The 15,596-nt window shown below is 37.5% G+C and overlaps 1 protein-coding gene across 1 annotated transcript in view; it reads right to left on the bottom strand.

Annotated features, from left to right (window-relative positions):
• The window catches only part of LOC125235615 (sortilin-related receptor-like), a 64,395-nt gene that overhangs the window by 26,133 nt on the left and 22,666 nt on the right, over positions 1 to 15,596 (bottom strand). Inside the window, 1 exon segment of the mRNA XM_048142213.1 lies at positions 15,024 to 15,272. Coding sequence (XP_047998170.1) covers positions 15,024 to 15,272 — 249 coding nt within the window.

Here is a 15,596-nt window from a genome sequence, read left to right as displayed (position 1 = left end):
AAGTGTGTAATGATTATTTATGTGGATAAACCAATGTATGTAGTACAACAACATTGATATCAACTAACTTAATACAAAATCCAAAAATAAATAAAACTATTCTAAAATAATAACATTTACGCTACAAGGCCACAACAAAAGGGCTTAATTCCCAAAAGTTCGCATCAAAAGTGCTTAATTCTCAAAAACATATGGTAATTAAATATTTATTTAGGTACACATGTTACGTTTGATGTACTTAATCATAACATTAACGTCAACTTACAATATTACAATTTTGGAAATTAAATATTAATTTCAAAATCAATACCGTGGAATTATGTTTTTCTCGATTTCCCAAAAAAAGTTCAAAGTGGAAATAAGCCCTTTTGAAAAGACACTCCTCATATAAATCCGTATAGACCGTTAGTCTATGAAACAAACGTACTCGGAAACATCAAGAAAAAAGTATGGTCATCTATAAGGCGCAAAACTTTTGGTTAATTCTCAGCTAGATGGCGCTTGGCTGGTTTATCACATATCAAGTTAAGACGCTACGATACCCCTCATTTCTCCATACAAACGCTCTCGCCTGTTTCCTCTCTGGTTTTTGAAGCTAGATCAATGGTTTTTTCAACACAGACTTTTATTATCAATATCTGTGTCGGACCGTTTTGCTTTTTTTGATATTTTTGTTTTAAAAGGAATTAGAGCCTCTCAAAGTTGGCCAAAACGGCTTAATTGAATTTGCCAGAAAGAAAGGCGTGGTATTCAAAACTGAGATCAATTATCCAAAAAAACGAAACGGTCCGACACAGATAATTTCCTTGTCATTCTGATTTCCAAATTTCGTAACGATTGGTTAAGTTTTGGAGGAGGAAACAGTCGAGAGCGGAACCTCGATTTTTGCAGTTTTTACGCGGGATTTCGCGCCTGAGCTGCAGTTGTCCCTATCGCACCAAATTTAGGGGCGGGGCTAAGTTTTTATATACGTACACTGAAATAAAATGATGGGAAATACTCGACATCTAATGTCGATAATCTAGTGATGTGAAAAGTTATCGATATACTACGTCGAAATATCGACATACCGTGTTTGACGAACTTTTTAGTTAGAAATAGGTACGTACTATTATATGTTCATATTTAAAATTGGTGGTCCAAAAAGACCAGTCTGCTCCGATACCACGGGGACAATGCCGTCCTTGAAACATCGGAGGTTAGTGTACTTAGTGTTTAAAACATAGTAAATACGCGATTAAGTCCCGTTTGCAATTTTAAATATGTGTAAAAATCGTGAAAGTTTGAATCTGTATTATATATTCTGTGGAAATACTAAGTCCATATTTTTATAAGTATAGGTACGTAACAATTGCATACAGGTATAGGTTTATTTAATACATGCATAACTTTTCTCGTCATTGGTTTACTAGTAACAATTATAAAGTTAGGCTTGCAAATTTTTAAGATTATGAATTTTTAAGACTGTCTGTTGCAAGCCTTATGCTGTATTTTACGATAGATTCCACGAATATTAGGCAACTATTTGGTATTCGGTCTTTTCAGCCATTTTGCCGAAAATTTGGTATTCGGTCATCATTGTTTATTTATTACTATTCTGCCGAACACCAATTAGGTAAGTAGTTATATTAGTCATATTATATGTACTTATTTACACACAATAAAAACAGACACAATATTAGTAATTTGAGTCATGTTTTAAAATATTTAAAAAAACGATGGGCCTTATTTAGTAATACATAGTTTGTTCAGGTTGGTACCAGTACCTGCCCTTAATAAGGCCCAGTGCTTATATTTCTTCTAAGTTTTATCAATCATGCCGTTTTGTATATTTTCTTCGCAGACATAGAATCAAAAAATGCCCTAAATAGTTACTTCTCTAAATAAGGCCCATCGCTCGCTTCTTAAGTTTTATAACTTTGTGTAAACATTGTGTCCATGAATTTAATCATCAATTTTTGTGATAAGTCGGTCTGTCGTCTAAAACACATTTATTCAGGACTATGCATTTAGGATATGGTACTCTAAATTAGAGGGGTTCAAGTCTTAACAAGCAATGCGTCAAGGTCAATGTGGTCAAGATAGGCAGACTTTATTTCATATTAAGTTTAAAGGGACAAAATTAAGTACTTAATTAAAGTAGTGTGGGGTAGCCTGCTGTCCTACGGGGCAATAAATATTATAATGTGCTCTGCTGTGCTCATCACACAAATAAATACCCTTACCGGGATTCGACGAACGACGACGGGAACCGAAGACAACATTAAAATTATGTAGGTAGTTAATTAAAGTACTTTGAAGTAACCTGCTGTTCTACGGGATAAATATTATAATATATATAGGTATCCATATATTTTTGTTCTTTTCCTTCCGGCGACCGTCCTTTGTCACCCATGTTTCACAACTAAAGAGTAAGACGAAATTGACGAGTGAAGATGCTCTGACTGAAACAATTACTTTTCATATTATTAATGTTTACCATTACACACAGAGCACAACCTCATCGGTAAATATTGTCAATTTTACTTTATTTCGACGTGCGTTTATCTTAGCGCTCTTGAATAATACGATTTTGTAAAGAAAATATCTCCTAGATACATATTATCAATTGTGTCGCTTAGTTTCAAACTTGGGTACTTAAATCCATTCTGCTTTAAGATTGAATATAAAAAAAATATATATTAACCTTGTAGCAGAATGGATTTATCCAGGTTTGAAGTTAAGCGACACAATTACGCTTAATTCGGTATGTAAGAAATACCTTATTTTTTGTTAAGTTACTGATGGGCCTTATTTCATAGTTTTCATACATGCAGCAATTTGGGAAAAGTGCACCTACTTAATGCACAATTGCACATGGACCCAATTTTTTGACCCATTTACACTTATCTAATTATAAAATGTACATATAACATTTCGAGACTTTTAACCAGGCCTTATTTGTATGTAGATTACAGATGCCCTTAGTTGGTAGATGAAATGAGTGTTATATACGTTTTAATTCTATGGTAACAGAAATGCTGATATGTAAGTATAAATAAGTTTTAAATAATAAAAATATCAAAAGTATCTATACGTTTAAGTACCGATACCTAGGTTTAAATTTAGCTGGCAAATTAGTTAAGCATTTTATGGTTAGTCTTATTCTGTGCTAGCTAAGCCTTGTATTTCTAATGCTAGGTAGGTAATATGTATACACAACCCTAGAAAATTAGAAATATAAGATGCATATGTAGCTTTCCATCTGAAAAAGGTCCTTATGCTTCATATGCAATAAGATTTTGTTTGGCAGATTTTTTGTTAGAATTCTGCTAAAAAGTTCTAGTTACCTTGGAACATAATCCGGTGTCTGGTAAGTATAATAGGTACCAAATTGTTACCTAGTTAAATTTTCCTACGCTGTCACTTCTGTCAAACATGTGCAAAAAAAAAAAGAATAAGATTCACATACATTTTTGGTAGGTAGATACTGTCAACCAATTATGTAGAATCCTAGGCCACTCTAGAACCCTGTCGTATTGACACCGTCCTTTATTTGCTACAGAAGTCAGTTTTACTTTTACTGTGAAAGGGTCTAGATTGGCCTATGACCTAGGATTCAGATTAATTGGTTGATTGTACGTACCTATTACTCCTATAATATGGCTTCTCTTTGAAATCGAAAAGGTTTTAGCTTTTTACATACCGAATAACTTTATTTCGCTAACAATGTGACTATCTTAAAAGAAATCATCTTTTAAGATAATCACATTATGTATAAGATAAGGAATTGTTTCTACCATTCCTTAAAACATTACAAAATTTGCATTTTAGTCAAATCAGTACACTTAATATCTTCACGGAGTTCAAAACATTATGCATCAAAAGTCCGAAACTAGACAAATATAGAGAGCGCTTGAGCGCGAGTAAGTACTCGCGCCGGCGGCGGACGCGGGTGTGTGCGTGCGCCAGGCGCACGCACACAGGGCCTCTCTGTGGGTTCCACCCCCGTCAGCGCGACGGCGATAAAGACCTAAAAATCTCAAATTTGAATTCGTGCTTCGGTATCGTATCCTCTTAAGAATATGGGCCAAATTGTCAAAACTGAAATTCAAAAGTTTTAATCCTGTGTCGAGAATTGGCAGCCTTAGGTTTCTTTGGCATGGAAAAACCGCTAAGAGAAATGTTCCCAAAATAATATTTACTTAAAATATGAAGGTTTCAATACTCTCGACGATTGAATAGTGTTTCTCAGGGCTCCCGCTAGGTGGCACGAGTGTAATTATATATAAAATATTCTAGGCATTACATAAAGGGTAACTGGGTAGAGAATGACTTATGGCATTAAGTACGCTTTTTGTACATGAATATTTTTCTTTTGTGCAATAACGTTTAAATAAAAAATAAATAAAATCCGTCATATGCATACGCGTCAGTTACCGGGTCTCATATCAGTCATATAATTTTTTAACCCCCGATGCAAAAACGACGGAAGGTTGTAAGTTTGACGTGTCTGTCTGTTGGTATTTTGTGGGTAGGTTATCGCTAACTCGCTCTCACCCGCTCGACGCTGCATAGGCACTATTAGGCCTGATTTAGACGGCGTGCGAACTCGCATGCGATTTTAGTTACATTGCGGGCTGTTGAGGTTACATACAGGTTTGCACAGCCATCAAATACCGCAACGTAATAAAACTCGTATGCGAGTTCTCATACCGTCTAAATAGGCCCTTAGGGCCGATTTAGATAGTACGAGAACTCGCATACGAGTTTTATTACATTGCGGTATTTGATGACTGTGCAAAATTGTATGTAACCGCAACAGCCCGCAATGTAACTGAAATCGCATACGAGTTCGCACGTCGTCTAAATCAGGCCTAAAGACAGTAGACACCGCCAACTTGCGACCGCCTATAGGGTGTTTCACAGCCAAATATCACGTAGTACATAGCGTGAGCATATGTACAGTCAACCAATTGGAACCCTAGGCCACTATACCCATGTCAAAATGACAAGCAGTAAGAGATTTCTTACAATCTAATTTATAACGTCACTATGACATAGTTTTACAGTGGCCTAGGGCAAGGCTCGGAACCGGTTTATTTTTTACCGGTTAAAACCGGTTTATTTCGATTTTACTCCGAACTTTGTAAAGAACGCGAACGTTATGAGAACTTTATTTTAACCGAAATAAACCGGTTTATTCGACGAGCGGCCAGACGCACCGGCGCGATATATACGTACGTTCACGCAGCGACTTTTTTGTTTGGTTAGAACAGTATATTACCTATCATGCTGCGGAATAAACCGGTTTATTTCGTTCTATACCGGTTAATCGAACGAAACCTTTATGAAAGCGTTCCCCTAAAAACCGGTTTAAAAATAGAGGTTTTTCGAGCGAAAACGAAATTTAAAGGTTTTGCCGCAAGTACATGATAACGGTTTGAAAATTTAACCGGTATCCAAGCCCTGGCCTAGGGTTCCAATTGGTTGACTGTACCTATATGTAAATATTTCCCTAATTATCGTGACTTTGTACTGCGAACCCTAGTAATACATATAAGTTTTGTTAGCTTAGTTTTTATCGCTCATACGAACACACTAGACACTAAATCTCATACGTTCTAGAGTGTATTTATTTATGTATTTTTGTTTTAGTCGTATCGGCCCATAAAGTTGATATCTTTTGTTTGTTATCTCGAAGAATAATATTCGTTGATACTATTGGCTATGAGTGAACGAAATTAATATTATATTCTACAATTCTATTCTATAATATCTATAATAATTTTGTAAATTATGTTCCATGCTTCCATGCTGGTTGCAAAAAAACGGTTTTTTTTTCTGGCTTAAAAAAAACATGAAAAAAACCGTGAAAAAAAAAAACAGTTTTTTTCCTGGAGTATGTTTTTTTTCTAATGTATGAAATCTCAAAATTTGCAAAGCAGTTATAATACTTTTATACGGTTTTTTAGACTTAATGTTAACTATTAAACGAATTTAATCAAATAACTTTAATTTCTGGTCTTATAAAAGTAACATTTACGAAATATGTTGTTGGTAGTTATCACTATTTTCTGTTGGCAACACCACCGCCTCTCCACGCAGCACGCCGCAGCGGGGATTCCCCAATAAACGTTTGTATACTGAATGTTAATCGAATTAAAATGTACGTTATTGTTATTGAAACACGTTACAATTCACGAACAACCGTTATTATTAAAACCATATTTAGAAAAAAAACCATGGTGCTCGGTTTTTTTTTTTCATGTTTTTTTTTCACAATTCTGAAAAAAAACATTTGGTTTTTTTTTCTATTTGCAACCCTATCCATGCCATAACGCTTCCACTGGGGAGCGTGAGAGTACTGAGAATCAGTAGTAGTGCAAGTAAACTATCGCCTACTGAGAATTTTAACAATAGGTACTTATTGTTATTAATAGTTTAGTTTTTTTTAAATTATAAATGGGCTTATTCTTGGCCACAGACTAGCCAAAGGCAAAGACGTGGCCTACGACGGAGTGAGCTCGCCCAATATGCCTGTTCACTCTTGATTTGAAGGTTGCTTGAGTTTACTCTTACATTAAAACAAAGCTCATATTTCGTCTATGTAAGGCGTAACGTATTGTAAAATGACTTCTCAAATTACAGACGACGATAACAATATTTAGCATAGTGAAAATAGAGCACTTCAAATTATAAAACAAACAGTGGCATAATGAGTCACGAGTTATGAATCACACATTGTCATACATCTGTTACTTTTACTTATTGTAAAATACCAATCTAAATGCCTGGTTTTTTTTTAAATATTATTCATTAAACCCCGACGCAAAAACGACGGGGTGTTATAAGTTAGACGTATCAGTCTGTTTGTCTGTCTGTGTGTTTCTGTGTCTGTCTGTGGCATTGTAGCTCCCGAACGGATGAACCGATTTAAATTTAGTTTTTTTTTGTTTGAAAGCTGAATTAGTCGGGAGTGTTCTTAGCCATGTTTCATGAAAATCGATCCACTATGTCGCGGTCACGGGTTTTTTCAAAATTTTAATTTTGAGGTTCAGATTATAAAAAGTTTACTTTTAGAGTACCCAAAATGAAATAACGGAAGCCCAGAACCAAAGACATCAATTGACAGCAAAATTATGATATTTGTGCCGACATGTGGCTTACCATGCCTAAAGGGCCCTCTTATGATTCACGTGCAATAAGAGCCTTCCCACTCCATATTCATATCGATATTCTGATAAAATGGACCTTATCGCATTCGAAGCAGTCAGCTGTTAAAATATGGGTACACATCTTATACCAAATAGATCCCATAGCATCAAAAAATGCGGTATAATAAAAGCGTAGTACCATAAAAAAAATGTTGTTGCACTTAACTGTACCTAATGTAATAAAATTCATATTTTTTGTAATTTTCGTAAGTACATAAATCTGTTACTTTAAAAAACATGTCGTCACGCATGCGCGCATCCTGAATCGCAATTCAGTTGTTTACGTGGGTATCGATCTTTTTGTATTTATATCTACCGCAGTCTAGACTCCTGGCGGTCGCAGAGAGAAGCTATGATGACGTCATCGCCTATTTGTGAAGAACGCTAAAATAATTAATAAAGGTCAAATATGATATTGAACATTCTGATTAAAAACGCGATCTGGGGCCCATTTCTTGAAGCTACAAGTTACAATTTACAAGTGGTTGTCAATGTCTAATATGACAAGTTGGAAAAAGACTTCCGCTTGTAACTTGTAACTTTCAGTTTTGAGATATGGACCCTTGTTTATATTGTTGTAATTTTAACTGAAGTGTGCGGAGAATTCCTACCAAAATTGGAAGGGAATATGCTAGCGACGCGAGGTGATAGGTAAAGTTATATATTTAAATTATTTAATAAAAATGTAATTTGGGTGAATCAACTTTTTCTTGTCTGTTATTGCCATGGTTACGGTCTCCTGAGTCACGCTGGTTTTATGCAAAAATATGTTACTTAAACTATGCAAACATGCATCTTAATTTGCCACCTACAAACATGGACTACATGCATGCTTGCATTATTTCAGTAGCATAATTTTGCATAAAACCAGCGTGGCTCAGGGGACCGTAACCATGGTAATAACAGACAAGAAAAAGTTGATTCACAAATTTACAGTACAAATACAATGAAGCAATGTAAAATATACTAAGGTCAATGCGGGTAAGTGTGCAATAAGGGGAAGTGTGTCTGGCCTTTACATTTGGCCTGTTTAAACCAATGATCAGTGTTTATTGTTTATTTGACGACCGGTCTGGCTCAGTCAGTAGTGACCCTGCCTGTTGAGCCGCGGTCCTGAGTTCGAATCCCGGTAAGGGCATTTATTTGTGTGATGAGCACAGATATTATTTCCTGAGTCATGGATGTTTTCTATGTATATAAGCATGTATTTATCTATTTAAGTATGTATATCGTCGCTTTCTATTCTATTCTATTCTATTTTTAGCACCCATAGTACAAGCTTTGCTTGGTTTGGGGCTAAGTTGATCTGTGTAAGTTGTCCCCAATATTTATTTATTTATTGAGAGTTCATAGGTTTACCACTAATCGCGAGTTAGCAAGTGGCAAAAGTATGAACTCGCAAAAACACCCGTGATAATGAGTAAAAAGGTCAAATGTGAACGCCAGACACACTTCTCTTTATGACTACAGAATACATAATAGTACAAGTACAGAAGGCTCACTACTTTGATATTCACAAAATGCCGCCATTCTAAATTCTTACATACATTAACAAACGGACCGCACTCTGCGCCGCGCAAAGGTCGTCACGACTGAATGGGCCGCGAACTCGCGGCTCCCGGCATGTACATACTTGTATCGCGGCGATAGAATCGCGGAGTGAGCCGCCCCAGTTATGACACACTTACCCGTATTGACCTTATTGCAAGTTCACATGGTCATTTCCCTTATTATAGGTCTTACACGAACGCAAAAAGAACTGACTGCGGCCAATGGAACAATGACCTACACTTGTTTAGAAGTTCTGGACATGTTTATGACCCAAACACTGCGTTGTCTGCCTATTTCGGAACCTATCCTTATGAAGCCGCTGCAATAACTATTCAGAAAGGCATGTTGCTAAACGGTGGGATAGGAAGTTTCTCATTTGCCGAATTGAAACACACTGACAGGTAAGTCTTTAACGATTTTCTGTTGTTTTGTATTGTGCCTTTCCTTAAAATTAGCTTGCACTTAGCTTCTCTCTCTCTTCTCTTCTAACTTAAGAGCTGTGCTCTTGTCGGTGGAGAAATCTCGAATTCGTCCGGTCCTCTGCCAACTCCTTCACCTTTTGGTACGACACGACCTGAACCTTTTCTTTAATTTGGGTAAAATAGTTTCTCTTAGCCAGCGTTCCCACTTAAGCGTCGCGTGTCTCGGGGCGCGCAACGGACGTCCGCGCCACGCCACCTGAGTGTAATTCAAAAAACGTCTCCTCAGTACATTTTGTATAGGAAGGACGTAAGACGCGCCGCCAAGGCGCGCCACGCCGCCGCCACGCCACCTGGGGCGCGTCTTACGTCCTTCCTATACAAAATGCACTGAGGAGACGTTTTTTGAATTACACTCAGGTGGCGTGGCGCGGACGTCCGTTGCGCGCCCCGAGACACGCGACGCTCTGATTTGGCTGGTCCCTTAGGTTCTTAGGTAGTAGTTTCTCTTCTCCTTTTTCCTTCTACTTTTCCTTCTACGATGTTTTTGAGAAACAGGTCGTGTCGTAGCAGATGTCCAACTAGTACGCCTCTTCTGTTTTCTATCTGCACTTAGCTTGTCTGTTATAATTAAAAGTGGTTCACTAGTTTTCAAAAAGTCTGTACATCCACGTCAGCAAATTTTGATTGATCCTATTTTGTTACCAACATTTAGTAATATAAGTCGACTTTCGTAAGATATTGACAGGATAATTGTTATTACAGGATAAATATAGATATTATAGATGCTGGAGAACCTTAGTGACGAATTAATTCTTACTAAAATCTCAATTCATCAAAAAAATCTTGGTAACAAAGTAGGAATAAAAAAACAAATTTAACTTTTTCGCTCATTTTTGTAGGTACTAACAGCAACACTCTTAGCTAACCATCGCTAGACGTTATGGCCTTGTAATAAGGATTACAAATGCACAGCTAACAGTGTTGCCAATGGTAACTTACAAACTTTTTGAGAACTGCTCGGTTCAAATACCAAATATTGTTATTTGTAATGTAACGTATTCATGATCGGTACCATGATTACCTTTTGTTTTTCTCGACAAATGTCAAAAAAAGTTATAACGGTTTATATCCCGGACAATATAGATAATAAGTCTAATGAAACTAACAGTGAATCGGTCAAAACTCTTATTATTTTTAAATGTTTCACAGGCAAACAAAAAAAGTGGTGACCGTATACGCACTACAAGTGGACGCACCCGGGAGCCCCGCGTACTGGCTGCCTCAAGGGGGCTCTATAGACATCCTGGCGAGGCCCGGACCACGCGACCCAAAGTTCGTGTTCACCCCCAACTTTGGAGGCTGTTCCTGGACCGTCACTCCTATGGCGAACGGTAAAATCCGCCTGCGTCACATCACGGGAAACAACGAAATAGACGAGTTTAACAATCTAGATGACCATCAGAAGGGAGGCAACACCACTTATGCTATGCAATACAAACAGTATGCATACATTAAAGAGGGAAACAGGTACATAGAAAACTCGCACGCATTTGCTTATATGCACTATAACAACGGGTGAAAGCTTTACGTGCAACAAAAAGCATGCCCGCCATATTGCCCCCCGAGCGTCGATGATATTCCCAAATATGGAAAGATAAAGAAAATGAAATGTAATTATCCCACTGAGACTGTGGTCCAAGCTAGGTATAACCAAATAGTTAAAACCACTGTCTATAAGATTCCTGTTTAATAGTTATTTGTTATACAAGGGGGCAAAGTTGTATTTTAACGCCGAGTGTGGAATTGAAAAACGAGCAAGTGAAAGGATTCTATAGTTGAACCACGAGCGAAGCGAGTGGTTCGAGAATAGAATCCTGAACTTGCGAGTTTTTTAATACACGAGAAGTAAAATACATTTGGACCCGAGTGTAACACAAAACTTTTCCCCTCACTATAGCGAGGAAACTACAACTCAAAAAATGCGTTTATCACTGCTTCCAGTAGTTCCACAGCTGGTAAATCATCTTTATTACTAGATTCACCTGCTTTTATCAATTTTAAAGCAGTTAGTTTGACTTTATTCAAGGTCAAATTACTTTACCCACTAGTGGATAAAATGCGTTTTTACCCGCTGGTATTAAAGGACAAAACACGTGTTTCCGAGCTAGTGAGGGGAAAAGAATTTTGCAATAGAAAGGTTTGTTATTGAAATTTATAATTCATTTAATTTTCTTGCGTTGTCAGGATTTGAACCTCTGTATTTAGATATTTATGCCCTTGACTTACTACTTAAATCATAGAGTCATTGGCACTATTATCGTATAAAATATACACTTACGTCAATAGATAGACCTATCATATATCATTCTTATATACCTACAATAAAATAATGCTTATTTTTTTGTCTTCACTTTACCCCTGACACCCCTGTTACAAATGTTAAGTTTCATGATAGATATTTTTGAGAACTTCTGCAGCTCCAATATATCTGAGCCTACTGCTGCCCTGCCGGCCTAGCCCAAATGACAATCGTTAACGCTAGACGCCAATCGAAACGCAGTGTGGCTCTGTCTCGCCAATACGGCAGAGCGATAGAGATAGCTTGCTACGTTAACGATATCGTAAGCGTTTGTGTATTTAGCTACGTACAGTCATCCAATTATAATCCTAGGGCACTCTAGAACCCTGTCGTATTGACACCGTGCTTTATTTGCTATATAAGTCAGTTTGACTCTTACTGTGAAAGGGTTCTAGGATTCATATTGGTTGACTGTACCCTGCTTTTCAAAGGCAGGAATCGGGCGTCAGTGAGGACAATTTTGTCATATCACTCGCATTATTCACTTGACTGGCCACTTCCTCACTTTACTGGACGATAAACCTAGAGGATCCAGTTCATGACGGCGTGGCTGAGATATAGACTCTCTGTTGAGGACAATAGGTGTTAACTTGGATAAATGGGCTATGTCGGTTAATTTAGGCTTGAAGATTATTTTTTTTATTATATTAGTTACATATTGTTATTCTGCCTGTGTGGTGACGGGTTAAGAATTTCACCACTCCCTTTATTCCCGTGGGTGTCGTAGAAGGCGACTATGGGATATGGGTTAAATTGTGGTGTAGGCGAGAGGCTGGCAACCTGTCACTGCAATGCCATAGTGGCCCTGAAGCTTTAGTAGTTTCATGTGCTCTGCCTACCCCTTTATGGGATACAGGCGTGATTGTATGTATGTATGTATTGGTATTCTGCATATGGTAGAAAGTATTTACTACATATATGTAGTAAATATCTAGGTATTCTATCTATTTAATACGTCCGATAGAAATTAAAGTAAATGACGTCACTCGACTCGATTTCATATTAGAAAACCGTTTAAGTGCGTTTTGACAGGTATTAAAAAGAAGCAGTAGACCTAGCACATGATGGCCGCGAGAGTATGTCGCCGCGAGATAGATGACACGTCTTCTTCTAACTGTATTAATGACATAATGACGGGTAGTCTATCTCGCAGTGACGTACTCTCGCAGCAATCATGTGCTAACCCTGCTGATTTGATTAAAAGGAAAGTAAGTACAATCAGCATCTAATTTATGTATTGCAATGGGCAAACATAAGATTTCAGAGATATTAATAAAAATGACAGTCTCAAAACCCGCATGATAATGAGTTTGGCGCGCCAAATTCGATGTTTTTAGGGTTCCCTAGTCAACTAGGAACCCTTATAGTTTCGCCATGTCTGTCTGTCCGTCCGTCCGTCCGTCCGTCCGTCCGTCCGCGGATAATTTCAGTAACCGTTTGCACTAGAAAGCTGAAATTTGGTACCAATATGTATATCAATCACGCCAACAAAGTGCGAAAAAAAAATGGAAAAAAATGTTTTCTTAGGGTACCCCCCCTACATGTAAAGTGGGGGCTGATATTTTTTTTCATTCCAACCCCAACGTGTGATATATTGTTGGATAGGTATTTAAAAATGAGTAAGGGTTTACTAAGATCGTTTTGTGAAAATATTAATGTTTTCGGAAATAATCGCTCCTAAAGGAAAATAAAGTGCGTCCCCCCCCCTCTAACTTTTGAACCATATGTTTAAAAATATGAAAAAAATCATAAAAGTAGAACTTTATAAACACTTTCTAGGAAAATTGTTTTGAACTTGATAGGTTCAGTAGTTTTTGAGAAAAATACGGAAAACTACGGAACCCTACACTAAGCGTGGCCCGACACGCTCTTGGCCGGTTTTTTTTTTTCTTGGGTTTAAGCGCCCTTTTGAGTTGGGGCGGTCACTGTACCCGCATCGAACTTTTGTCTATAAATGTCCACTCAAATTATATTAGTAATACAGTAGGGTGATTGTTGAATTTATGTGCAATAACAACCGATTGTTCGAAACGTCATTATGCAATGACAATAGGAAAATAAGTATTGCAAGTCTATTGATTCTAGTTATAAAGGATAATTAGTTCTTTTGAAACGTTGTTATTGCAAATATTACCTACTCGAGACATTCTTGTAAATATGAAGATATTAAATACCGTGATATAATTATATTAATTATTTCTTGTTGTTTGTATAGGGAAAACTACAAATAATGCAGGAGGAAAACATAATATACCTAATCTGCCAAATTTGACGCTATTTTAGCGTCTGGTGTTATTTTATGTATCTATGCATAACTTGAAAGTTTTTTTCATACCACGTGATGGCAAACAAGCATACGGTCCGCCTGATGGGAAGCGGTCACCGTAACCTATAGACGCCAACTCAAAGGTGTCAAATGCGCGTTGCCGACCCATTTGTACACTCCTTTTGGCTGTGGTGCGACTTTTTTTGGGAGAGAGAGTCTACACTCAAGAGCAATGAAACCAGATTTTATAGCCGTTATTACGATTTTTCCATCTCAGTCACATTTGCATGGTAGTAGAGTTTTTTGGTGGTGGGTTGTTATTTTTATTTACATATTTATTTTGCATAAATATTAATTGCATGTTTAATAGTTATTTGTTATACAAGGGGGCAAAGTTGTATTTTAACGCCGAGTGTGGAATTGAAAAACGAGCAAGTGAAAGGATTCTATAGTTGAACCACGAGCGAAGCGAGTGGTTCGAGAATAGAATCCTGATCTTGCGAGTTTTTTAACACACGAGAAGTAAAATACATTTGCACCCGAGTGTAACACAAAACTTTTCCCCTCACTATAGCGAGGAAACTACAACGCAAAAAATGCGTTTATAACTGCTTCCACAGGTGGTAAATCATCTTTATTACTAGATTCACCTACTTATATCAATTTTAAAGCAGTTAATTTGACTTTATTCAAGGTCAAATTACTTTACCCACTAGTGGATAAAATGCGTTTTTACCCGCTGGTATTAAAGGACAAAACACGTGTTTCCGAGCTAGTGAGGGGAAAAATAATAAAAATAACGGACTAGCACGTTATCTATTCGCGGATTAGCAAAGTAATCTTCTAGATTTTGGTCAGATTTCATGGCCTTTTTGCCGCCACGTTAATGAAGTAAAAAAAGTCCTTAACGCCATCTCAAAAAATGCACACTAACAACCCATATGTTCATAAGATATCAAGTTGTGAGGGCACAAAATGCGTGAACTGTAGGTATATCAAGTGAATGACGGCGAAAAATTTTTTTTATGAAATAGGCAGCAAACGAGCAGACGAGCCGCCTGATGGTAAGCAGTCATCGCCGCCCATGGACATAAGCAACATCAGGGGAGCCACTTATGCGTTGCCGACCTTTGATAACCCTAAATACCTGCTTCTTGAAGAACCTAGCGCAAGGGAAACACCTTAGAAAATTTAAAAGAATATAAAATTATTCACGCGTTTTCACTTACCTCTTTACTCAGCTTCGTCGCAAACATGAAGTCTCCCTTAATCTGAAAGTCCTTGGCATCCTGGAACACCGTGGTGGAATGTTCAAAGTCCGTAGGGTCACTGGCACTGAGCACCGTGCTAGTACCATTTGGCTTCCAACGCTCAACGTAGAAAGTCTTCTGAATACCAGGGCCTGATGCCCAGATGAAGGTTTTGACGTAGCTCTGGATTTTCTTGAAGGATTTACCACCGTCCATGGTTAGGTATAGCTGGAACAATATTTGGGTTTTAGACTTGTTGTTATAATAAATCGCGTCATTATTGAGGAAAAGTCCCCTAATAAAGGATGGCACATAAAACCGGCTCCTGACAAGGAAGCTTGAAGCTTCGAAGCTAAATGCCGTGCCGTTTTCAAGCAAAGGGTACCACATTTTCGTACGTATTCACATTAGGCGATCCGATATTGGACGTGAAAAGGATGTCAAAAATAGCAACCTTCATATCGGTCCTATATCCGATGTATCGAATATTGTGAAAACGCTCTAAGGAGACTAACTAACAGTTAATTCGTATTAAGATGCGAAAAAATTTCG

Source organism: Leguminivora glycinivorella, chromosome 17 (assembly GCF_023078275.1).
Source record: "Leguminivora glycinivorella isolate SPB_JAAS2020 chromosome 17, LegGlyc_1.1, whole genome shotgun sequence".
Classification (NCBI taxonomy): domain Eukaryota; kingdom Metazoa; phylum Arthropoda; class Insecta; order Lepidoptera; family Tortricidae; genus Leguminivora; species Leguminivora glycinivorella.
This window is presented reverse-complemented; position numbering and strand designations above follow the sequence as displayed.